Genomic DNA, 25,769 nt, shown 5'->3' on the forward strand with positions numbered 1-25,769 from the left:
CTGCTATACATCCGGCTACTCACTGGGAAAAAAAATATAACAAAGGCAACAACTAGTCCCGGGGAATTGCGTTAGATCAGTGCCCCTTTAATTCACAGTTGAAACGGGCCACTAATAGGGTGTGAAATGTGAGGGACCATGGGTTATGAGGGTTAAATACCGCGATCTGTGATGGTCGTGACAATACGATCAATTTGTGAAACGGAGCCTGGTTTCATTTAAAATTACTCACTATGGGTGGATAATCAGTTACCCAGTTGTTTATATTATACGGACGAACGATTCTTTGAAAAAAGTCTATCCCATAATTACATCATATTTCCCGCGAATATATGCAGCAGCAAGAGTCAGGGGAGATAATGACAGCCGAAAATATATTTTCAGGTATATTAATTATAAGACATAATAAATTTGTCGATTATGTTATATTATTGACGAGAAAAATAACATCATCCTATGAGATATTGAATATTTATTTTCATTGGTTTATATTTTTTGGTTTTCTGCGGTCCATGTAAACAAAGGAAAATGGCGTATGAGGAAATAAGAATGTCAACAAAAAGGTGTCTGCAGACAGGTAGGAAAACATGTTACATGTGGTGCTTGTAAACAAGTATACATTGTCTCTATGATTTTCATACTTATTTCAAAATAGTCAATTTTGACTCGGTGAATATGGTAGAGGCCTAGTTATGTAACAGGACAGGAAGCGGACTCATCAGCAAGATTGAATCACTAGTTCCGGATCACTTAAATGTGGGGCGAAATTAAATGGAGACATGAATTTATCAGATCCGTAAACAATTTTCGTTATTGTTCAAGAGTACGAGATTAAATCATATGTGGGCGGACAATCACATGATTGATGGGAAGAAATAGTTTTAACTGAAGCCAGGCTGCGATACCCAGCTGCGCAGATTCCGACTAAGATCCTGAAAGTGTTCAGTCGTCTCTCAGTAACCTTTGCAGAGAGGCTCAAGTCAGCGTCATGTGGAAAGGACTTGTTCAGTCAGGTATGATTTTGGGAGTATCAGTATAATTTAGATATTGTCCATGGGTGCGCGTTAAATTTAAATTGAATTATATTGAGTATTTTTTGTTGTTTTGAAAACACCTCATCCTCGGCCATGTTTCAAGTACCCCCCCCCCCCCCCAGATTTATACAAACATCTACATCATATATATTTTTAGGGACAGTGGCTCAACGTTTTGCATCAGCGTGTAAATAGCATATATTGGTGATATTTGGCAAACATTTACTATTGCCCTGATATTGCTCCATCAGAAATCGGTACAAATGCATTATACCGGACACCAATCTGCCATGTTTGTTTGATGCAACTAATAGCGTATTTTGTATCTACTTTGGTAATTAGACATTTTATTTACATATGAAAGCATTTAATTCAGTCCGTTGAGTGTGGGGCAAGCCCCCCGAACTTCCTGTTGTTTTAGCAAGGCCACAAAAATGGTGTCTGTAAAACATAGGAACCGTTACTAAGGAATAAGATCATGCACTTCCCTTACCCAAATGGCCGAAGATGTCCGGTATACTGCATTCTTGCCCAGAAATCATCTGTCCCAAGAATATGATGTGAAATGTAAACTATACTATCACTGATGAAAACCTTTCCAGTTTTCCACAATATATTTGCCGGTCTCAGTCCAGAGTTTCTGTGGTGTACATATCTATTGAACACGAGTCTGTCTAGGTTTATAATTTCTTCTGAATCAGTCAATCAGTTTATTCCTATAGTACAGAATACATGACAATGTGGAAGCGATGAGAAATGTTACAAGGATTCATTTCTTAATAACATGGCATGATATATAAAGAGAGAGAGATTTTTTATAGCTGTTTTGCTCACATGTGATATTAAAGAGATAAACTTGTATTTATTTGGATGTACATAGTATTTTTGTTCAATATCTTTTTTCCTTAAATTATCATATTTACAACATACAAGTAGAAAATGAAATTCATCTTCGACGACATTTAAAGAACATTGTCTACATAATCTTAAACATTTGGGTATTTTATTGTGCCTGCCAACTTCAACCATTAACCTGTGTGAGCTGCATCTAAATTGTGTTAATGATATTCTGCATTTTCTTATATTTACATCAGTTAAATATTTTTCTGCGCATATTTGCATCTTAAAATACCTATAATATTCACATTTGCCAGTAACATCTACAGTAGACATGGTACATCTCCATGTTTGAAAGTACATGTCAAAAAGCGCCTGCCTTATTTTCGATATGAACATGGCAGGATTCTCTAAGAAATATAATTTCATATAATGTTGATAAGGATTCAATCGCAAGAGATACCTGAACATCCTGTAGCCAAATATATTTGAGCAATCTTACACATACGATAGTTTCAGACAATCCTCTCAAAATTATCGAGTTTTCCAATACATATCCAAACACTTATAAAATATGTTCAAGTTTAGACAGGGGTGCCTGACTTGTCTGACCTGTGAAAATATAGTGATGGGCAAGTGGGGAAATATAATTTCGTTTTCCGGCAAATATGGTTTGTTGGTTGGTTGGTTTGTTGTTTAACGACGCACTCAGCAATATTCCAGCTATATGACGGCGGTCTGTAAATAATCGAGTCTGGACCAGACAATCCTGTGATTAATATTATGAGCATCAATCCACGCAATTGGGACCGATGACATGTATCAACCAAGTCAGCGAGCCTGACCACCCGATCCCGTTAGTCGCCTTTTACGACAAGCATAGTCGCCTTTTACGGCAAGCATGGGTTGCTGAAGACGTATTCTACCCCGGAATCTTCACGGGCCAATATGGAAAAATGAGCGGTTTTAACTTTGATCCTTAGAAGATGCATCGTGTGTTAGTCAGCTGCTGTTGAACTACCTATGTAACCTTAGGTTCCGGGTACTTTACCCTTCTACCTTTGGTCACTTGTACTTATCAACCACTCCTTGGTTCTAGGGATGATGTAGCTCTCTCAAAATCACAAGTCAGATGGTTTGCTCCAGTCCTTTTTATTTATGATAGAATTAATCATAAATATGTACACATGGTCCTCAGATAAGTTCTTGTTGTTGCCTGAATTACATAAGTACAACACATACCTAGATGATGCGTCGAAGAACCTGATGGTTTTTCTGATGAACGTTTAACTCTACTTCTTTTCTGACTCGGGATCCCAAAACCACAGTCAACCGTTCTGTTCAGCTGTATGCTTCCGACTCCCCACACCACTCTCGGACAACTAACAAAATACTATCGATGATAATTTTAGCTCCTCCCTCCAAAATCACATTTGACATCATGAGAAATGAGTCATAATGGTCATTCCCCAATTTCCATAGTAATTATCCATCTGTCTCTCTTCTGACATCTTTATTGCAGGACTGTATTCTACTAATTTCCTCAGACCAACGAAAAGTTATCTCTATCACTCAAAGGAGCAAAATCCATAATCATTTGCCCTGGGGGTTATGCCCTCACCCTGTACGGTCACTTCTCTCATATGCATCCATATTTTACCCAAAAGCTTAATTTAGTCACTACATTTTAAGTAAATATTAAAAACGCCTTTTTCCAAAATACCCTGGTTATACCTAACTAGTCATTTCTCCCATTATCTGATTCATCATTTAATAAAGTTTGTTGTTTGTTCTTCTTTTCCCTGATTTAGCAGGGCAATTTGAAAATCAGACTGGGCAAGTAGAGTTTACCGGTTCTTATCCTTGGTCAAGTAGAAACTTTTGGTATTTGAACTTAAGATGTTATCTGGGGTAGAATAGGTCTTCAGCAACCCATGCTTGCAGTAAAAGGCAACTGTGCTTGTCGTAAAAGGCGACTAACTAACAGGATCGGGTGGTAAGGCTCGCTGACTTGGTTGAAAAATGTCATCGATCCCGATAGCATGGATCAATGCTCATGATGTCAATCACTGGATTCTCTGGTCCAGACTCGATTATTTACAGACCGCCGTCATATAGCTGGAATATTGCTGTGTCTGATGTTAAACAACAAACACACAAACAGTCAACTCAAAAGTATTTGTACCAGAGGTTTGTACTGAATGGTTCACACACTCTTTCCTATGCGTCAGTCTAACACAGGAAGGAATACAATGAATGTGTCATCCATTGTTGTGGGGTGAATTATTCTGTGTGGCAGGTTGTGCCATGCACTTTAGATGTTTGGAATATTTTGATAGAATTAAAACTGTTACCGTATTCGAAGTAATAAGGGCCCAGGGCGCTCTCAAAATTAGAACTAGGGGGCTCTTATTAGAATATTATTTTGGTGGAAAAAAACAGAGTTGAAAGATAAATTTCATGGTTTATGCTGACAGTCTGAACTGTTTATATACGACAGATATATTTTTTCAGAATTTAATTGCCCATAATTAAGGGTGCATATAGCCATGATAACACATGAGTGCATATTATACACGAATAAATAAGTCTTGTGTACATTGATCAATCGGAAGGGTGCTAATTGGGATTGTTCACTTGCCAATATATTAGCAAATGTCACTGTGGGCTCTTATTAGAGCGGGGCGCTTATTACGTCGAATACAGTAATCGGATATGACATGGTTTCCGTAGGATGAGCAACTGGTTCAAAATTTTGTTTGTTTGTTTGTTGTTTAACGCCGCACTCACTACTTTTTTCATTCATAAAAAATCGCGAGACGTTATTCTATTTGCAACTATGCAGAACTGAAGCAATCTCTTGAAAGCGAGAGACATTTACACACACTTTATTAAACCAAACAAGATAGTCACACGCATCAACTTTGCTTTGCATTCTGTATTAGTTATGTACAGAGCTACTACAGACATATAATCAAGCTATATCCATTTTGCAATTTCTTACTACGGACCGATAGATCGAGGGTCCCTATGATTGTGACGCACCCAACCATTTTCGCAACTTTCAATTTGATTCAACATAAAAGGATAAGCGTGGTGAAATGAAGTCATTTTTAACTATCTGGATATATATCTGGACTTACGTTGGATGCTCCGGTTGTGCCATCAATGTCCCCTTTGAAGCGTATTTTGTGGCACTGTTTTGGGAGGTGTTTGTTCATGAATAAACATACACGACTGCACGACCAGATCACTCAAAGTGAACAGTTCCGATACAAATCATTTAAAAACTCTGTGGAAGTGGAAAGACTTCTGATTTTGTGGCCCAGAACATCCCAAATGCGAACAATAACATTCCCTTGCGTAAAACGCTGTGAGTAGATCACTGTTGTCTTTTGTTATTCCAATGGTGACCTTGCCCTTCGTTCGAAGCTGTCACTGACATGCAAGCAGACTTGAGTTTGTTGATTTTCACGTCTTCAGTATAGGGTGGTACAGTTAACATGAATATCTTAGGCGAACACTCTGATTTCCCTCTTCCAAAATGGTACGGACATGATATAAATTCAGCTGATAGATTAAGGAAACCGCAACATTTTGATTGCACAGCCGGGAACTCCGGCAGTGCGAGTCACCGACTGTTTGTCCGATATTCAAAGCGCGGCGCTAATTGACTTTTAAGATTTTCTTGGTGTCGTGCCTGCTAACAATGCACACACAACAGCAGGAACATGTTGTTAATGCGTATGCATAGAAATGTCAACAATGCCCATATTTGGGCATATATCAATACTCATGCGCAACCAGATTTGCAACCGGTTTCAGTTTGATCTGTCAACGAAAGAATTTGTTTTAGGTATTTCCACTTAAATACATATTTTGACATGGGTAATAAATAAAATACCACACTCATTCATGTTAGATACCATTTTTACAAAACTTGTGAACTTTCTATGGTATCTGAAGTCGCTTTCGCTCGGTCAGTTACCATAGAAAGTCCAGTCGTTTCCTAAAAATGGTACCTAACGAGAATGAGTGTAGTATTCGCTATCTATAGCCCGTGTTCAATGTTGCAGGGGTGGTGGTGGTGTCCTCTATGATTCTATAGCCCGTGTTCCATGTTGCAGTGGTGGTGGTGGTGTCCTCTATGATTCTATAGCCCGTGTTCCATGTTGCAGTGGTGGTGGTGGTGGTGTCCTCTATGATTCTATAGCCCGTGTTCCATGTTGCAGTGGTGGTGGTGGTGGTGTCCTCTATGATTCTATAGCCCGTGTTCCATGTTGCAGTGGTGGTGGTGGTGTCCTCTATGATTCTATAGCCCGTGTTCCATGTTGCAGTGGTGGTGGTGGTGGTGTCCTCTATGATTCTATAGCCCGTGTTCCATGTTGCAGTGGTGGTGGCCTCTGTGATTCTATAGCCCGTGTTCCATGTTGCAGTGGTGGTGGTGGTGCTGGTGGCCTGCTGTGTTGGGGAACCGCATCCAACATGTCAGCTGTGGAAGAGGATGGCTCACCAGCTGTCCAACGAACCCAGGAAACAGATGACTTGCTTCGCCAATGACACACACCCTTGCACCAGTCTAAGATGCTCAGGGACATACAAGTACACTGTAAGTAACTATGACACTCTGTATATTGGAAGTACGGATCAGAAAAATTAAGAGTTAAGAGTGGATCAAAAATACTATCAGGTAGGGCTGGGACGTGTGCAAATTTACTACCCGGGTACGCACCCCCCTATCACCCGACTCTACCTCGGTACCCGCTGTAGGTCTCAAGAGATAGGTCCAAATGTCCGACTGAGAATAGTTTGACTGCAGCCCTGGCAAAATGTATTGACTAAAGTTTTATCTTTATTCATAAATATAAAGTCAGAAGGAATGTGTGCATCGTCAAAAAGAAATGCAAACATTCGTTACTTATAGTGTTACCGTAGATTCTAGATAATTTTTTTGTCATTAAACAATATGACTAACCGTGGGTTCGGGTAGTCCTGTGGGTACCTGGGTCCTACTCAGTACACTCCCGACCCGAGTACCCGAGTTACCCGTCCCAGCCCTATTATCAGGCTCTTCGATGCATCCTTTAGACATGTGTTGTATTTAAGTAAATCAGGCTACAAGAAACTATCTGAGTGAGTGAGTGAGTTTAGTTTAACGTCGCTTTTAACAGTATTCCAGTTATCTCGCAGCGTGTCAGCTTAATGTGGGAGGAAAGCCCGAAGTGATGCATGTCTCAGATGTTTACCACTTCGGTGAAACCCATGAGCACGGGTATGGTGCTGACAAACCTAGAAACATAATCGGGACGAACCGGGATTCCAACCCACAATCATAGGTTTCTGGCGTGCCCAAGGGACGCAACTCTGCACAGCGAATTGCGGCGCCTTAGACGACTTGGCCAGAAACTATCTGAGGACCGTGTGTGCGTATGTATGATAACTTACGTCATAAATAAAAAGAACTTGAGCAAACAAGCTGACTTGTAATTTTGAGAGCTACATCATCCCCGGAACCAAAGAGTGGATGATTAGAACAAGTGACCAAAGGTAGAAGGGTATAGTACCCGACTCCTAAGGTAACAGTACACTATAAGTTGCCATTACCCTGGATATGTCTGTTGTAGTTGTTTATGTGTCTGTTGTAGTCGTTCATGCCGGACTCGTCGGACATCGAGGTTGACTACTGCTTCGGAATGCGGCTGAACCACTGTGACAACCCAGTCTCCATGGACATCTACCTGGTCGTACCCAACAAGAATATGAGCTACAACAAGAGGATCTCCCACAACACACAGATCCAGATGCCTGGTGAGTCCATTACACGCTGCCTTAATGTCATGGTCATTTCATGTGACCTACCAGAGCTGGGATTTAATGTCAAGGTCATTCCATGTGACTTACCAGATCTGGGATTTAATGTCAAGGTCATTCCATGTGACCTACCAGAGCTTGGATTTAATGTCAAGGTCATTCCATGTGACTTACCAGAGCTGGTATTTAATGTCAAGGTCATTTCATGTGACCTACCAGAGTTGGGATTTAATGTCAAGGTCATTTCATGTGACCTACCAGAGCTGGGATTTAATGTGAAGGTCATTCCATGTGACCTATCAGAGCTGGGATTTAATGTCAAGGTCATTTCATGTGACCTACCAGAGTTGGGATTTAATGTCAAGGTCATTTCATGAGACCCATCAGAGCTGGGATTTAATGTCAAGGTCATTTCATGTGACCTACCAGAGCTTGGATTTAATGTCAAGGTCATTCCATGTGACCTACCAGAGCTTGGATTTAATGTCAAGGTCATTCCATGTGACCTATCAGAGCTGGGATTTAATGTCAAGGTCATTTCATGTGACCTACCAGAGTTGGGATTTAATGTCAAGGTCATTTCATGTGACCCATCAGAGCTGGGATTTAATGTCAAGGTCATTTCATGTGACCTACCAGAGTTGGGATTTAATGTCAAGGTCATTCCATGTGACCTACCAGAGTTGGGATTTAATGTCAAGGTCATTCCATGTGACTTACCAGAGCTGGGATTTTCTAGGAAATGCCCATGACATGCAATTTCGGAAATAAACAGTTTTGTTTACAAGTAAAATTTGGAATTGAAGTCAGGGTATCAACTATTCCATAAAACTGAAGTCACATGTTATCTCCAAATTAACTCACCTACACGCTGCATCATGATTGTAAACATAATTGTAATTGTGATTGTAAACGTTGTGTTCCAGGGTTGACCTTCCACCTGAGGAGCCTGGGAACAGTGGATGTGTTCCTGTACTTCTACATGCTGAGGAACGCCTCCACCATCCAAATGTCGGTGAGTAGCAACGAACGTAGCACTGAGATAAACGTGACACTCTGTAACACTGGCATACGACTGTGATCACTCTGGGGACATATGTGCCTTCAGGCTAAGTATGACTGTGATCACTTTGGGGACATATGTGCCTTCAGGCTGAGTACGACTGTGATCACTCTGGGGACATATGTGCCTTCAGGCTAAGTACGACTGTGATCACTCTGGGGACATATGTGCCTTCAGGCTAAGTACGACTGTGATCACTTTGGGGACATATGTGCCTTCAGACTAAGGTGCCACAACACAGTACAGAGTTGCGTCGCTAAGTTTGTTCCAGAATCAGCTGAACATTTGTTCTTATCCCTGATATTGATCCTATTTAACAAAAATGTTATACTCAGCCCACGGAGTACAAAATACAAGGGGTCTTATTGGTAACCCTAATGGTTGAAGGTACAGATTTGAGGGGGTGGATGGGCTTGGTGGATGGTCTGTAGGGTCCAAGATTCAAATCCATCAACAGCAAACCAGGCGCTTTCTCTTGTGATGGAGGTGAACCTTGGATTCTGAACTGCTGATCCTGGCACAGCCAAGAGAGACAACTCTGCACAGGAAATTTCAGCCATTTTGAGTGTGCATGGTCTTCGAGCTGTTGCAGACCCCAGAGTGAGTGATAAATGTGATTTTGCTATGATTCGTGGCTTGCAATGCACCCCCGATCTCTGCAATCAATAAGTAATTCTCCGAGAAATGATAATGCCTTTGTTCTAATTTTCTCCCATCGATACCAGGAACCCGAAATCTTGACTCGTTCCTGACCTATGTTGAGTGAACCATAAGCACATTTGTTGCTTTTATTGATAGTATAAGGGAGTATTGTCACATTGTTAAACAAAATTGAAACACAGCGTTGTCTTGGAATTGAGAAGGAAATGTAGGCATCTTAGGTGTCGCATCTGGATGTTGATAAAGTTTTGATAAGTCACTTGCTTGTTGTACTGTGATTCACCTGGCCATTGCTTGGGAGGGATGGACAGAGGGGGGCTGGAGAGAACAGGGGTGGAGTGAGGGAGTGAGGGATGGATAGAGGGAGGGATGGAGAGGGGAGGGATGGAGGGAGGGAGTGATGGAGGGATGGAAGGAAGGATGGAGGGAGGGAGTGAGGGAGGGATGGAGGGAAGGATGGAGTGAGGGAGTGAGGGATGGATAGAGGGAGGGATGGAGAGGGGATGGAGGGAGGGAGTGATGGAGGGATGGAAGGAAGGATGGAGGGAGGGAGTGAGGGATGGATAGAGGGAGGGATGGAGTGAGGGATGGATAGAGGGAGTGAGGGATGGATAGAGGGGGGATGGAGGGAAGGATGGAGTGAGGGATGGATAGAGGGAGGGATGGAAGGAAGGATGGAGGGAGGGAGTGAGGGATGGATGGAGGGAAGGATGGAGTGAGGGATGGATAGAGGGAAGGATGGAGGGAGGGAGTGAGGGATGGATGGAGGGAAGGATGGAGGGAAGGATGGAGGGATGGATAGAGGGGGGATGGAGGGAAGGATGGAGTGAGGGATGGATAGAGGGAGGGATGGAAGGAAGGATGGAGGGAGGGATGGATGGAGGGAAGGATGGAGTGAGGGATGATAGAGGGAGGGATGGAGGGAAGGATGAGTGAGGGATGGATAGAGGGGGGATGGAGGGAAGGATGGAGTGAGGGAGGGATGGAGGGAGGGAGTGAGGGATGGATAGAGGGAGGGATGGAAGGAAGGATGGAGGGAGGGAGTGAGGGATGGATGGAGGGATGGAGGGAAGGATGGATGGAGGGAGTGAGGGATGGATAGAGGGAGGGAGGGAGTGAGGGATGGATAGAGGGAAGGATGGAGGGAAGGATGGAGGGAGGGAGTGAGGGATGGATAGAGGGAGGGATGGAGGGAAGGATGGATGGAGGGAGTGAGGGATGGATAGAGGGAGGGATGGAGGGAAGGATGGAGAGGGAAGGGATGGAGGGAGTTGTTTGGTTGGTTGGTTTGTTGTTTAACGCCGCACTCAGCAATATACCAGCTATATGATGGCGGTCTGTAAATAATCGAGTCTGGACCAGACAATCCAGGTCTGTAAATAATCGAGTCTGGACCAGACAATCCAGTGATTGATATGATGAGCATGGATCTACGCAATTGGGATCAATGACATGTCTCAACCAAAGCAGCGAGCCTAACCACCTGATCCCTTTAGTCGCCTTTTACGACAAGCATAGTTGCCTTTTACGGCAAGCGTGGGTTGCTGAAGATCTATTCTACCTGGAATCTTCACGGGTCGGATGGAGGGAGTGAGGGATGGAGAGAGAGATGGATGGATAGATGGATAGAGGGAGCTATGGAGCGAGGGGTGGAGCCATTCATTGCAGGCGCTACAGTTTGCTGAGTTGCATCTCCTAGTGGTGCCAGAAACCTATAATTCTTATGAATCCTCCATCTCTATGACTATTACACCATTGCCATAAATTCTGTATTTTCGCAGCAATCACTCAAAACTAATCTTCAGAATATTCAGCAGAAGTCCTCTTCACTGTCAACTACACACACAACTAGTTGTCAAGACAGTAGAACCGCCAATCAGCATCCAGCACTGTAGCTTGCCAAGGCGAGAAAACCTTACTATTCTCAGGGCGAAGACAGGACATTTACCTCTCCCATTTTGTGTTTCAGATCACAGCCAAATTCAGGATAACATCTTTTATGAAAACGATCATGTGGCCACCATCGCTGCAGAAAGAGATTGTCCCCATGGAGAGCATCCCTGTACCCCCTTGCCTCAATGGTCCCACCCCCTCCCCACCTACCACACTGCCCATGGGAAGCTGCCACCCCCCGAGATGGGTCGCGCCAACGTATCCGCCGGGAGTCTCCTCCACGCCCTACACACCACACAGCAACAAGAACGGTAAGGCTGTAATGTGATGATGTTATTATTTCTTGTGATCTGCACATTGTGTGAAATTGAGTTTCCCTTTCTACTTCCTGTTTCATTTTAGGCGTGATGTTGATGACATGCTTGTATTCCGTGTTGTTTAATGTGGAGGGGATGATTACTTTAGTTTCTGTCTTCTCTTCCTGCCTCGTGCTTGTGTCTTCTGTTTCTGTCTCATGTTCCTATCTCATGTTTCTGTTACATGTCGTGTAGTTCCCGTCCCCTGTTGTGTAGTTTCTGTCCCGTGTTTTGTAGTTCCTGTCCCATGTCCTGTAGTTACTGTCCCATGTCCTGTAGTTACTGTCCCATGTCCTGTAGTTCCCGTCCCATGTCCTGTAGTTCCCGTCCCATGTCCTAAAGTTCCCGTCCCATGTCCTGTAGTTCCTGTCCCATATCCTGTAGTTCCCGTCCCATGTTGTGTAGTTACTGTCCCATATCCTGTAGTTCCTGTCCCATGTCCTGTAGTTCCTGTCCCATGTTGTGTAGTTCCTGTCCCATGTCCTGTAGTTCCTGTCCCATGTTGTGTAGTTCCTGTCCCATGTTCTGTAGTTACTGTCCCATGTCCTGTAGTTACTGTCCCATGTCCTGTAGTTCCTGTCCGATGTCCTGTAGTTCCTGTCCCATGTTGTGTAGTTCCTGTCCCATGTCCTGTAGTTCCTGTCCCATGTTGTGTAGTTCCTGTCCCATGTTCTGTAGTTACTGTCCCATGTTCTGTAGTTACTGTCCCATGTTCTGTAGTTACTGTCCCATGTTCTGTAGTTACTGTCCCATGTCCTGTAGTTCCCGTCCATGTCCTGTAGTTCCTGTCCCATGTCCTGTAGTTCCCGCCCCATTGTAGTTACTGTCCCATGTCCTGTAGTTCCTGTCCCATGTCCTGTAGTTACTGTCCCATGTCCTGTAGTTACTGTCCCATGTCCTGTAGTTCCTGTCCTATGTTCTGTAGTTACTGTCCCATGTTCTGTAGTTCCCGTCCCATGTTCTGTAGTTCCTGTCCCATGTTCTGTAGTTACTGTCCCATGTCCTGTAGTTACGGTCCTATGTTCTGTAGTTACTGTCCCATATCCTGTAGTTACTGTCCCATGTCCTGTAGTTACTGTCCCATGTTGTGTAGTTACTGTCCCATGTTGTGTAGTTACTGTCCCATGTTGTGTGGTTCCTGTCCCATGTCCTGTAGTTCCTGTCCCATGTTGTGTAGTTACTGTCCCATGTTCTGTAGTTACTGTCCTATGTTGTGTAGTTCCTGTCCCATGGCCTGTAGTTCCCGTCCCATGTCATGTAGTTACTGTCCCATGTCCTGTAGTTCCTGTCCCATGTTGTGTAGTTACTGTCCCATGTCCTGTAGTTACTGTCCTATGTTGTGTAGTTCCTGTCCCATGTCCTGTAGTTCCTGTCCCATGTTCTGTAGTTCCCGTCCCATGTTCTGTAGTTCCTGTCCCATGTCCTGTAGTTCCTGTCCCATATCCTGTAGTTACTGTCCCATGTTCTGTAGTTCCTGTCCCATGTCCTGTAGTTACTGTCCCATGTTCTGTAGTTCCTGTCCCATGTTCTGTAGTTCCTGTCCCATGGCCTGTAGTTACTGTCCCATGTCCTGTAGTTACGGTCCTATGTTCTGTAGTTCCTGTCCCATGTTCTGTAGTTCCTGTCCCATGGCCTGTAGTTCCTGTCCCATGTCCTGTAGTTACTGTCCCATGTCCTGTAGTTACTGTCCCATGTCCTGTAGTTCCTGTCCCATGTCCTGTAGTTCCCGCCCCATTGTAGTTACTGTCCCATGTCCTGTAGTTCCTGTCCCATGTCCTGTAGTTCCCGCCCCATTGTAGTTCCTGTCCCATGTCCTGTAGTTCCTGTCCCATGGCCTGTAGTTCCTGTCCCATGTTCTGTAGTTACTGTCCCATGTTCTGTAGTTACTGTCCCATGTCCTGTAGTTACTGTCCCATGTCCTGTAGTTACTGTCCCATGTCCTGTAGTTCCTGTCCCATGTTCTGTAGTTCCTGTCCCATGTCCTGTAGTTCCTGTCCCATGTCCTGTAGTTACTGTCCCATATCCTGTAGTTCCTGTCCCATGTCCTGTAGTTCCCGTCCATGTCCTGTAGTTACTGTCCCATGTCCTGTAGTTCCTGTCCCATGTAGTGTAGTTCCTGTCCCATGTTGTGTAGTTCCCGCCCCATTGTAGTTACTGTCCCATGTCCTGTAGTTACTGTCCCATGTTGTGTAGTTCCTGTCCCATGTCCTGTAGTTCCTGTCCCATGTTGTGTAGTTACTGTCCCATGTCCTGTAGTTACTGTCCCATGTCCTGTAGTTCCTGTCCCATGTTCTGTAGTTACTGTCCCATGTCCTGTAGTTACTGTCCCATGTTGTGTAGTTACTGTCCCATGTTGTGTAGTTACTGTCCCATGTTGTGTAGTTACTGTCCCATGTCCTGTAGTTACTGTCCCATGTTCTGTAGTTACTGTCCCATGTCCTGTAGTTACTGTCCCATGTTGTGTAGTTACTGTCCCATGTTGTGTAGTTACTGTCCCATGTTGTGTAGTTACTGTCCCATGTTCTGTAGTTACTGTCCCATGTCCTGTAGTTACTGTCCCATGTTCTGTAGTTCCCGTCCATGTCCTGTAGTTCCTGTCCCATGTCCTGTAGTTACTGTCCCATGTTCTGTAGTTCCCGTCCATGTCCTGTAGTTCCAGTCCCATGGCCTGTAGTTACTGTCCCATGTCCTGTAGTTCCTGTCCCATGTCCTGTAGTTCCCGTCCATGTCCTGTAGTTCCCGTCCATGTCCTGTAGTTCCTGTCCCATGTTGTGTAGTTCCTGTCCCATGTCCTGTAGTTCCCGTCCATGTCCTGTAGTTCCAGTCCCATGTCCTGTAGTTACTGTCCCATGTCCTGTAGTTACTGTCCCATGTAGTGTAGTTCCTGTCCCATGTTGTGTAGTTCCCGCCCCATTGTAGTTACTGTCCCATGTCCTGTAGTTCCTGTCCCATGTCCTGTAGTTACTGTCCCATGTTCTGTAGTTACTGTCCCATGTTCTGTAGTTACTGTCCCATGTCCTGTAGTTCCTGTCCCATGTCCTGTAGTTACTGTCCCATGTCCTGTAGTTACGGTCCTATGTTCTGTAGTTCCTGTCCCATGTTCTGTAGTTCCTGTCCCATGTCCTGTAGTTCCTGTCCCATGTCCTGTAGTTACTGTCCCATGTCCTGTAGTTCCCGTCCATGTCCTGTAGTTCCTGTCCCATGTCCTGTAGTTACTGTCCCATGTCCTGTAGTTCCTGTCCCATGTCCTGTAGTTCCCGTCCATGTCCTGTAGTTCCAGTCCCATGTCCTGTAGTTACTGTCCCATGTCCTGTAGTTACTGTCCCATGTAGTGTAGTTCCTGTCCCATGTTGTGTAGTTCCCGCCCCATTGTAGTTACTGTCCCATGTCCTGTAGTTACTGTCCCATGTTGTGTAGTTACTGTCCCATGTTCTGTAGTTACTGTCCCATGTCCTGTAGTTCCTGTCCCATGTCCTGTAGTTACTGTCCCATGTTCTGTAGTTACTGTCCCATGTCCTGTAGTTACTGTCCTATGTTCTGTAGTTCCTGTCCCATGTCCTGTAGTTACTGTCCCATGTTCTGTAGTTACTGTCCCATGTTCTGTAGTTACTGTCCCATGTCCTGTAGTTACTGTCCCATGTTCTGTAGTTACTGTCCCATGTTCTGTAGTTACTGTCCCATGTTCTGTAGTTACTGTCCCATGTCCTGTAGTTCCTGTCCCATGTCCTGTAGTTACTGTCCCATGTTCTGTAGTTCCCGTCCATGTCCTGTAGTTCCAGTCCCATGTCCTGTAGTTACTGTCCCATGTCCTGTAGTTCCTGACCCATGTCCTGTAGTTCCCGTCCATGTCCTGTAGTTCCTGTCCCATGTCCTGTAGTTACTGTCCCATGTCCTGTAGTTACTGTCCCATGTAGTGTAGTTCCTGTCCCATGTTGTGTAGTTCCCGCCCCATTGTAGTTACTGTCCCATGTCCTGTAGTTCCTGTCCCATGTCCTGTAGTTACTGTCCCATGTTCTGTAGTTACTGTCCCATGTTCTGTAGTTACTGTCCCATGTCCTGTAGTTCCTGTCCCATGTCCTGTAGTTACTGTCCCATGTCCTGTAGTTCCCGTCCATGTCCTGTAGTTCCAGTCCCATGTCCTGTAGTTACTGTCCCATGTCCTGTAGTTCCTGTCCCATGTCCTGTAGTTCCCGTCCATGTCCTGTAGTTCCAGTCCCATGTCCTGTAGTTACTGTCCCATGTCCTGTAGTTCCTGTCCCATGTTCTGTAGTTCCTGTCCCATGTTCTGTAGTTACTGTCCCATGTTCTGTAGTTCCTGTCCCATGTTGTGTAGTTACTGTCCCATGTCCTGTAGTTCCTGTCCCATGTTCTGTAGTTCCTGTCCCATGTCCTGTAGTTCCTGTCAAATGTTCCTGTCCCATGTTGTGTAGTTACTGTCCCATGTTGTGTAGTTCCTGTCCCATGTTGTGTAGTTCCTGTCCCATATCCTGTAGTTTCTGTCCCATATCCTGTAGTTCCTGTCCCATGTCCTGTAGTTCCTGTCCCATGTAGTGTAGTTCCTGTCCCATGTCCTGTAGTTCCTGTCCCATGTTCTGTAGTTCCTGTCCCATATCCTGTAGTTCCCGTCCCATGTTCTGTAGTTCCTGTCCCATGTTCTGTAGTTCCTGTCCCATGTCCTGTAGTTCCTGTCCCATATCCTGTAGTTCCTGTCCCATGTCCTGTAGTTCCTGTCCCATGTTCTGTAGTTCCTGTCCCATGTCCTGTAGTTCCTGTCCCATGTCCTGTAGTTCCTGTCCCATATCCTGTAGTTACTGTCCCATGTTCTGTAGTTCCTGTCCCATGTCCTGTAGTTCCTGTCCCATGTCCTGTAGTTCCCGTCCATGTCCTGTAGTACCTGTCCCATGTCCTGTAGTACCTGTCCCATGTCCTGTAGTTCCTGTCCCATATCCTGTAGTTCCCGTCCCATGTCCTGTAGTTCCTGTCCCATGTCCTGTAGTTCCTGTCAAATTTTCCTGTTCCATGTTCCAGTGTCGAACACCTTCAACCACACCTGTCAAGAGGACACGTTTATCTGCAGCCCGAAGGAAGCGTGTGACCTCCAGAGAAAAAGATGCGTCTGCCGAACCAACTTTCAATACGACCCCAGGAAAAGAAGATGCGAGTCCAAGAACCGCCTGGGCATGACATGTTCTGATCAGCCTCAGTGCGGCCCAAACGAGGCCTGCATCCAGGGGAGATGCAAGTGTAAGAAGGGGTTCACCTTCTTCAGCTTCCAAGAAGTCTGCATGGCTGGAGTTTCCAGAGGTATCAGATGTTTATATTACTTATACTGCTGAGATACTGTTTGTTGTTTAACGCCGCACTCAGCAATATCCCAGCTATATGACGGCTGTCTGTAAATAATCGAGTCTGGAAAAGACAATACTGTGATTGACATCATGAGCATGGATCCACGCAATTGGGATACGATGACATGCATGGACCAAGTCAGCGAGCCTGACCACCCGATCCCGTTGGTCGCCTTTTACGTAGATTACTAATATTGCTGAGATATTGTTTGTTGTTTAACGCCGCACTCAGCAATGTCCCAGCTATATGACGGCGGTCTGTAAATAATCGAGTCTGGACCAGACAATCCAGTGATTGACATCGTCAGCATTGATCTATCAATTGGGATATGATGACATGCATCAACCACCCGATCCTGTCAGTTGCCTCCTACGACAAGCAAGGTCACCTTTTCCGGCAAGCATGAGTTGCTGAAGACCTAGTCTACCGCTGAGATATTGAGACAGGTTGAGACAATGTTGAGTGATTGCTATGTTATTGCTTAGTTGATGATGAGGGTCGGTCGGGTAGCCTAGTGGTTAAAGCGTTGGATCGTCCCGCCGAAGACCCGGGTTCAATTCCCGACATGGGTGCAATGTGTGAATCCCATTGCTGGCATCCCCCCCTATCGTGATATTTCTGGAAAAAAAGCGGAGTAAACCTGTACTCACCCACACTCAAATACCGTAGTCGATGTAATAAGCGCACCGCTCTAATAAGCGCCCACGGTGATATTTGCTAATATATTGGCTTGTGAACAATCTCAATTAGCACCCCTTCCGATTGATCAATGTACACAACACGTATTTATTCATGTATGATTCGAGTGTTATATGCACCCTTGATTATTGGCAATTAAATTCTGGAAAAATATATCTGTCATACATCATGATGCATAAACATTTCAGGCTGTCAGCATAAACCACGAAATTTATCTTTCAACTCTGTTTCTAATAAGAGCCCCCTATTTCTAATTTTGAGACCGCCCTCGGCGCTTAATACGTCGAATACGGTAAATACCTTATAGGACTGCACATAGTCAGATCTAGATGTGGGGTGGATTCCAGGGGGGAGCGATATGTACTCCGAACCGTTGTGGTCCTGATGTTGAAGAAGTTGACATCCATAAATTCTCTTCCTCAAATGTAGTATGATGTAGGTAGGATTCAGCCTTGCTGCTGGCAGTGATAGGTTTTTCATGCGTGACGTATCGGGTTATTTGAAGTAACAATTTTTATGATGTCTCTACTGTTATATACTTGGCAAATGCCTTCGCTGCAACGGCGCATTCACCGGGGGCCCCAAGTTGATTGCGTATTTATTGACTGAGTAAACGATATTAGGGCTGCAACGATACACCTAGGTCACGATACGATACGTATCTCAATACTTACATCACGATTTGATACGTATCTCGATAAGCTACGATACACATAGTGACAAGAGAAGATAAGAGATTAAAATTAAACTTAGTTTATCAAAATGAAAAATTTAATGAAAGTGAATGAATGTTCATGAGGCATAAAAAATATACTGTAATGAGTATTTGAACTTAATGAATCATCTGCCATTTCTATGTCATGTCCAGCAAACACAAAATTAACAGTCCTACATAAGGACTAGATAAGTACCAGTAACTTGCCATTTTCACAGTAAAACCCAGACCGCCTCCGTGGTCTAATGGTAGAGCATCCACCTGGAGAGCGGAAGGTCCGGGGTTCGATCCCCAACCGCGTCATACCAAAAGATGTTAAGATGTTACTTGTTGTTACCCTGTCTGGCGCTCGGCATTAAGGGTCTAAAACAAGGACTGGTCGGCTCGGAGTCAGTATATTGTGTCTGAGTGGGGTATTCATGTTAAACTGCGGCATGGTATCTCAGTGAGCTAGCACTATAAATCGGCATCAATCCGGACTAGTACAAGCCGCCACACAAACACACACACACATGTACCTGCACGTCGCTAAATATAAGTGCAATAATCTTGGACGCGACGTTTAACCCTATTTCACCTCACCTCACCTCACCTCACCTCACCTCACCACACTAAGTCCCGGTTGGTTACTCTAGCAAAGGACGAGTGTCTGCTTTTCCCGGCATGTTTGAGTTAGAGACCGCTCAGCCAATCAGAAAGCTTGAACTGGTACTGATATACAAAGCTAGCAAAGCCGCTGTATTTTTGAAGACGTACGTGTGTGTAGCGAAAATTATATTGTCCCTACGTTTTTATGACTCGGTTCGAATTTGAAATTCATATAGGACATTAAGTTCAAAATTTAGAATTATACAATATGCCGTGATACGTATCGCAATACGACCTTGTGCATCGCAAAATATTGTGATACACTTTAAACCTCCAATACCCATATCACTGTGATATTGCTGAAATAGTGCTGTGATATCGATATGAAGTTGCTGAAACATTGATATGGTATTGATATGATATTGCTGTGGTATGTTTCATTGATATATGAGTTGTTTGAATCCCTGTTAATTCCTCACTCACTCATCCATCACCTGATGTTTCAGACTCAACGGTCAGCCCCCCTGTCACTGAGAGACCCCATGTGGTCACTATGCCCAGCAAACATCAACCACTGACCGGAGCCGTCCCTACCAACAACAGTGAGTACAACGTATCTGCCTAAAACCAACCAGCGCTGTCATTTGTTTGGTTCATAACTCTACAGCTTGTAAAAATGACCAATTGTCACGAAATGTGGCTCAGAAAATCACCTTATTCAAGAATGCACATGGCCCCCTTTTGTGATAATTGTGGGGCGGTCGGGTAGCCTAGTGGTTAAACTGTTGGCTCATCACGCCGAAGACCTGGGTTCGATTCCCGACATGGGTACAATGTGTGAAGCCCATTTTCCCTCGTCCCCCACCGTGATATTGCTGGAATAAAAAACAATTATGGGATTTTGATGATTTTGACCATTGCGGGGCAAGTGAAAAAGTACAATTTTGGCAAGGAGTTGGTTACTTCTCGAAATTCAAAATTTAAGGCTCAAAATAGACTTTTGAACATCTGCGGAGACTGCGCAAACGACATAGGGAATAAAAAAATTTTTGTCGGATTTTGATGATTTTGACCACCGCAGGGCTGGTTAAAATGTACAATTTTGTTAAGAAGTTGGTCACTTCTTGAAATTCTAAATTTTAGGCTCAAAATAGACTTTTGAACATCTGTGGAGACTGCGCAAACGATATGGGGAATGAAAAAAATTATCGGATTTTGATGACTTGTGTTAATTGCATATACATATCTACCCAAGACACCTGCCCCATCAAACAACAACACATCCTTATGATAAACAAACACGTAGAACAGTCACACCTCCCAAAACAAGCAACCATACAACACTATCACCACATGAAGAATTCCAACCACTGACAGATCAATCCTTAGAATCCAAATCCACAGCTAGCTCTTTCCAACTCCAACTACAGCCCTCCCTCCTCCCTAAACCAGCCCTGCTCCCAACCCTGACTTCAACACACAAGCCCAGCCCCACTTCATATCAGTCCTTGCCATACCACTACCACACAACCAACCCCACTACAAGCCAACCCCTCTACAAGCCAACCCAACTACAAGCCAACTCCACTACAAGCCAACCCCACTACAAGCCAACCAGCTACAAGCCAACTCCACTACAAGCCAACCCCACTACTAGCCAACCCCACTACAAGCCAACCCCACTACAAGCCAACCCCACTACAAGCCAACCCCACTAAAAGCCAACCCCACTAAAAGCCAACCCAACTACAAGCCAACCCAACTACAAGCCAACCCAACTACAAGCCAACCCCACTAAAAGCCAACACCACTACAAGCCAACCCCACTACTAGCCAACACCACTACAAACCAAACCCACTACAAGCCAACCCAACTACAAGCCAACCCCACTACAAGCCAACCCCACTACAAGCCAACACCAAACACATCGACCATAGTCTCCCCTACTGGTTGGATGATACACTGATGGATCGCGATATCTTACTTCCCGATACAAGCATCGATCTTAGTCAAACGCTAAGTACAAATATCGATTCATACCTTAAATGTTAACTTTAATGGCTTTATTGATAAGTATCTTTTTTTATTCTCATTCCCAAATTTGAAAAGCGTGACATTCGGCATAGCAAAATGGATGTAATTAAGTGTTAAGCTTGATCACACATGCACACACACAATGCACACATGCACACACACATATGCACACATGCACACACACATGCACATACGCACACACATGCACACACACGTGTCGCTATTTAAGTGCAATAATCTTGATGGGAATGTTTACTCCATCTCACCTCACCTCACCTCACCTCTTCACCTTACATCACCTCACCGCATCTCACCTCACCTCACCTTTAGATTGTGGTAACGCCATACCAATATGTCCTGCATTCTGCTCCAGACACAGCCATCACCTCACCTCACCTCACCTCACCTCACCTCACCTCACCTCACCTCACCTCACCTTCAGACTGTGGTAATGCCATACCAATATGTCCTGCATTCTGCTCCAGACACAGCCATAATCTCACCTCACCACACCTCACCGCACCTCACCTCACCTCACCTCACCTCACCTCACCTCACCTCACCTTCAGACTGTGGTAACGCCTTACCAATATGTCCTGCATTCTGCTCCAGACACAGCCATCATCTCGGCATCTGTCGTTGGCGGCGTCCTGGTCCTCTGCCTCATCTGCATGGTCGTCTTCTTCCTCGTCAAACGCGTCCGTCGCCCCTACCAGGACCGTGAGATTCTGCTGTCCAATGACGACACTGACGTCATCATGTAACATGGCGCCTACAGCAACGGAAACAGATCTGAGATTAATGATAACACCAGGTCCCCGTTCCACAAATCAATTGTAGTGCTACGACTGTCGTAAGTCTATGTTAAAGAATGGGAGTTACGATCATCTTAGCGCTACGATCGCTTTGTAGAACAGGGCCTGGTGACCTGTGTTAATATCATCTTAATGTCGGTGATGACATCAAGTTAATGCTAACCTCAGCTGTACGAGGAGCTTGGCATCAATTAAATGTCGACATTGACAAGAATGTCTGATATTTTAAATAAGTGATATCCAAATACTATATCAGCTAGGTTTTAGTGTCAACATTGTCAATGCTGACATCATTAATGTGAATTTTGACAATTTGTCAGTATTGAACTCCGCTATATTTCAGTACAGACAAAGTCTCTTGTTCAGTGATGACACCAGGTGTATCTCAGTGTGACAAATTAAAATGTCAATGTACGTCTGCAGACTTATATTCCAAAACAAGCATTATTTAAGTTTATAGCATTCGGTAAAACGAGAAATTGCCAAGTTCAAAACTGCACAAAAGATTGTCCAATTCAGCTTATCTGTTCGCAGTGAATCAGTCAAATTAGTGGTCCTTAATCACCCTGAAGCGGCCGATCTGATCGAGTGCCTTACTGCTGTCGACTCAACTCTGGCCTCAATTACAGGGGGCATCAGTTCCAAGGTTTTCCTAGATGTTCCTAGATGTTCCTTAACATTTTGTTCTAATACGATAAGGCAGGATAGGAGATCAATAATCGATTACTTGACTGATTACTCGACTGATTGTTTTCCTGATTACTCGACTGATGATTTGCCTGATTACTTGATTGATTACTAACCTGATTACTCGACTGATTACTGGACTGATTACTTACCTGATTACTGGACTGATTATTTGCCTGATTACTCGACTGATTATTTGCCTGATTACTTGATTGATTACTAACCTGATTACTCGACAGATTACTAACCTGATTACTCGACTGATTACTTGCCTGATTACTGGATTGATTACTAACCTGATTACTCGACTGATTTTTTGCCTGATTACTCAACTGATTATTGCCTGATTACTAGACAGATTACTCTACATATTACTTGCCAGATTACTTGACTTATTATTTGCCTGATTACTCGACTGATTATTGCCTGATTACTAGACAGATTACTCGACATATTACTTGCCAGATTACTTGACTTATTATTTACCTAATTACTCGACTGATTATTGCCTGATTACTCGACAGATTACTCGACTGATTACTCCTTTAACAACCAGTTAAACAGCTCCGTGGAGATGATTCAACTGTAGTTGGAGCTGTTATTTACACAATAAAAATGTCAGTCTCTCTCACTGTAAACATGACTTGAATTTCACCAGCTGTGGAATTGCTTGTCTAACTCTAATGTACATTTGTCAGCAATTCAACTGAACTGTCACATACATCCGTGTTTCCTGTGTTAGAGATTAAGGGAATACTTGAGACTTCTACCAGATGTTAGTCCCGTATTCCCCATGCTTAGCGCCCTGATCTGGTAAGCGACCCATGACCAACTCCTTGACCAATCTGTATGTAATCTTTACAAACGCCCCTACCAGGGCTCAACATTATATGTTAGGGCTGGGACGGGTAACTCCTCTTGAAACCAACAGCGGGTACCCAGGTAGGGTCGAGTACCTATCTCTTGATACCAACAGCGGGTACCCAGGTAGGGTCGAGTACCTATCTCTTGAAACCAACAGCGGGTATCCGGGTAGGGTCGAGTACCTATCTCTTGAAACCAACAGCGGGTATCCGGATAGGGTCGAGTACCTATCTCTTGAAACCAACAGCGGGTATCCGGGTAGGGTCGAGTACCTATCTCTTGAAACCAACAGCGGGTACCGGGGTAGGGTCGAGTACCTATCTCTGAAAACCAACAGCGGGTACCCAGGTAGGGTCGAGTACCTATCTCTTGAAACCAACAGCGGGTACCGGGGTAGGGTCAAGTACCTATCTCTTGAAACCAACAGCGGGTACCCGGGTAGGGTTGGGTAATAGGGGTGTGGGTACCCGGGTAGTAAATCAGGACTCGTCCCAGCCCTATCATATATATTCTTAAACTTATCCCAGAAATTGATCTCGGAACTTGATACTGACAGAAGAATGTATGTGCTACTTTTAGTATTGTATCCAGTACCTTGCTACACTCACGTGCCATCATTGTGCCAGTTTTCTATGATCTGCCGAACCATCTTATCTTGTGTCAATGCTAAAGCACGGGTGGCCCAGTCGTCTAAGGCGCCGCGATTCGCTGTGCAGAGTTGCGTCCCCTGGGCACGCCAGAAACCTATGATTGTGGGTTCGAATCCCGGTTCGCCCCGATTATGTTTCTATGTTTGTCAGCACCATACCCGTGCTCGTGGGTTTCACCTAAGTGGTAAACGTCCGAGACCTGCATCACTTCGGGCTTTCCTCCCATATTAAGCTGACATGCTGCGATATAACTGGAATACTGTTAAAAGCGGCGTTAAACCAAACTCACTCACTCATTCCCCTCAGAATCTCGTTACCATGTACGTCCTCTTGGCATATATTCATCTTGAATCATTACTCCATTTTTTTACGATCTGCTGAACCATTATGTATTATTTGATCGAATCTCATTAAAATCAGATCTTTGTTCTCGCTGTCACTAAACAAAGATCTGAGGACATCCCATTACAGGTCACGTCAAAACGACCTCTCATCCAACCAATCAGAGCGTTGCTTACCAGATCATGAAAGTGACTGTCGGAATGTGTTTTCTAATCATGAAACCTCGAAATATTAAACAGCAGGTATTCCGAACAACAGTTACAGGTTTTATGATTATATCCATACAATCTAAGCCAACTATAAGCCATTACAGAATTTTAAAAAATTTAATCGAGAATACGTCAAAATATATTTGGAAGCACAGTCGCCAGTTTGAAACTAGTGTTGTAAAGCTCGAGAAAGCTGCCTTCTGATTGGCTAATGTTGATATCTTGTCAGTCATTTCATTGGTCGGTCAAAGTTCACGTAAGGTGGTTCTGACATGACCTGTAATGGGATGTCCTCAGATCTTTGTTTAGCGTAGGAAAACTAAGATCTGATTTTAATGAGATTGTATTTGATCTGAGGGAGTCCTGAATATTTTGAAAGAAATTAACTTGTTCCAGAAAATGCTCAAAAACAGTCATTTTGCTTCAGATTTTACAAACTAAAACAATATTGTTCGCTGAAGATGACGAGTATCCTGAAGAGAGGACATTTTGGTCCCACCTATCAGAGAACAGAATTGTATGTCTTGATGCAAAATATTCTCTTGCTAACAAAATTCACAGTCCCCTTAGATGTTCAATGGGTGGTCCAAGGTCTGCCATAGCTGAATAATCTGTCGAACATCTGCCACAGATCTGAATCCTTCCATGGATAGGATTCCGATATACTGCTCAGCTGTTGATGATGATGATGATGATGATGATGATGATGAAATAATATATCCCTATCAACAGTTGTGTGGTATATGACTTTGCAATCACTTGTTATAATGTATTATGATTATATGCCTGCCGTAAAAGGCGACTATGCTTGTCGTAAGAGGCGACTAACGGGATCGGGTGGTCAGGCTCACTGACTTGGTTGATGCATGTCATCGATCCCAATTGCGTGGATCGATGCTCATGAGGTCAATCACTGGATTGTCTGATCCAGACTCTATTATTTACAGACTGCCTTCATATAACTGGAATATTGCTGAGAGCGGCGTTAAACAACAAACAAACAAAGTTTATGGTATTTAGGATTGTTTGCGAATATGTCCCTGATATATAATAAATATAGTCTCTGTGTTTCTTGTACATACTCTTGCATATTTTGGGGGGGATGGAGTATTGTGAGCATCTTGCCAGATTTTTGCATCTCCATCCCACTTCAAGGCTCCTC

General features: G+C 44.1%; 1 protein-coding gene across 2 annotated transcripts; it reads left to right on the plus strand.

Moving 5' to 3' along the window:
* The first annotated feature begins 506 nt into the window (after positions 1-506).
* Positions 507-22,173, plus strand: LOC139460999 (uncharacterized). Of its 2 annotated transcripts, none has more exons than XM_071242463.1 (8): positions 507-577; positions 6,308-6,480; positions 7,517-7,679; positions 8,609-8,697; positions 11,375-11,609; positions 16,683-16,958; positions 19,512-19,607; positions 21,653-22,173. In XM_071242463.1, the coding sequence occupies exons 1-8, from the start codon at positions 529-531 to the stop codon at positions 21,802-21,804; spliced, it is 1,233 nt and encodes a 410-aa protein (XP_071098564.1). In that variant the 5' UTR covers positions 507-528; the 3' UTR covers positions 21,805-22,173. The 2 variants fall into 2 exon arrangements, with proteins under 2 accessions (XP_071098564.1, XP_071098565.1); XM_071242464.1 differs by lacking the exon at positions 507-577 and adding an exon at positions 712-1,013.
* The last annotated feature ends 3,596 nt before the right edge of the window (positions 22,174-25,769 follow it).

The sequence above is a fragment of the Haliotis cracherodii genome, unplaced genomic scaffold (genome assembly GCF_022045235.1).
Source record: "Haliotis cracherodii isolate W230 unplaced genomic scaffold, xgHalCrac1.p SCAF_14, whole genome shotgun sequence".
Lineage (NCBI taxonomy): Eukaryota > Metazoa > Mollusca > Gastropoda > Lepetellida > Haliotidae > Haliotis > Haliotis cracherodii.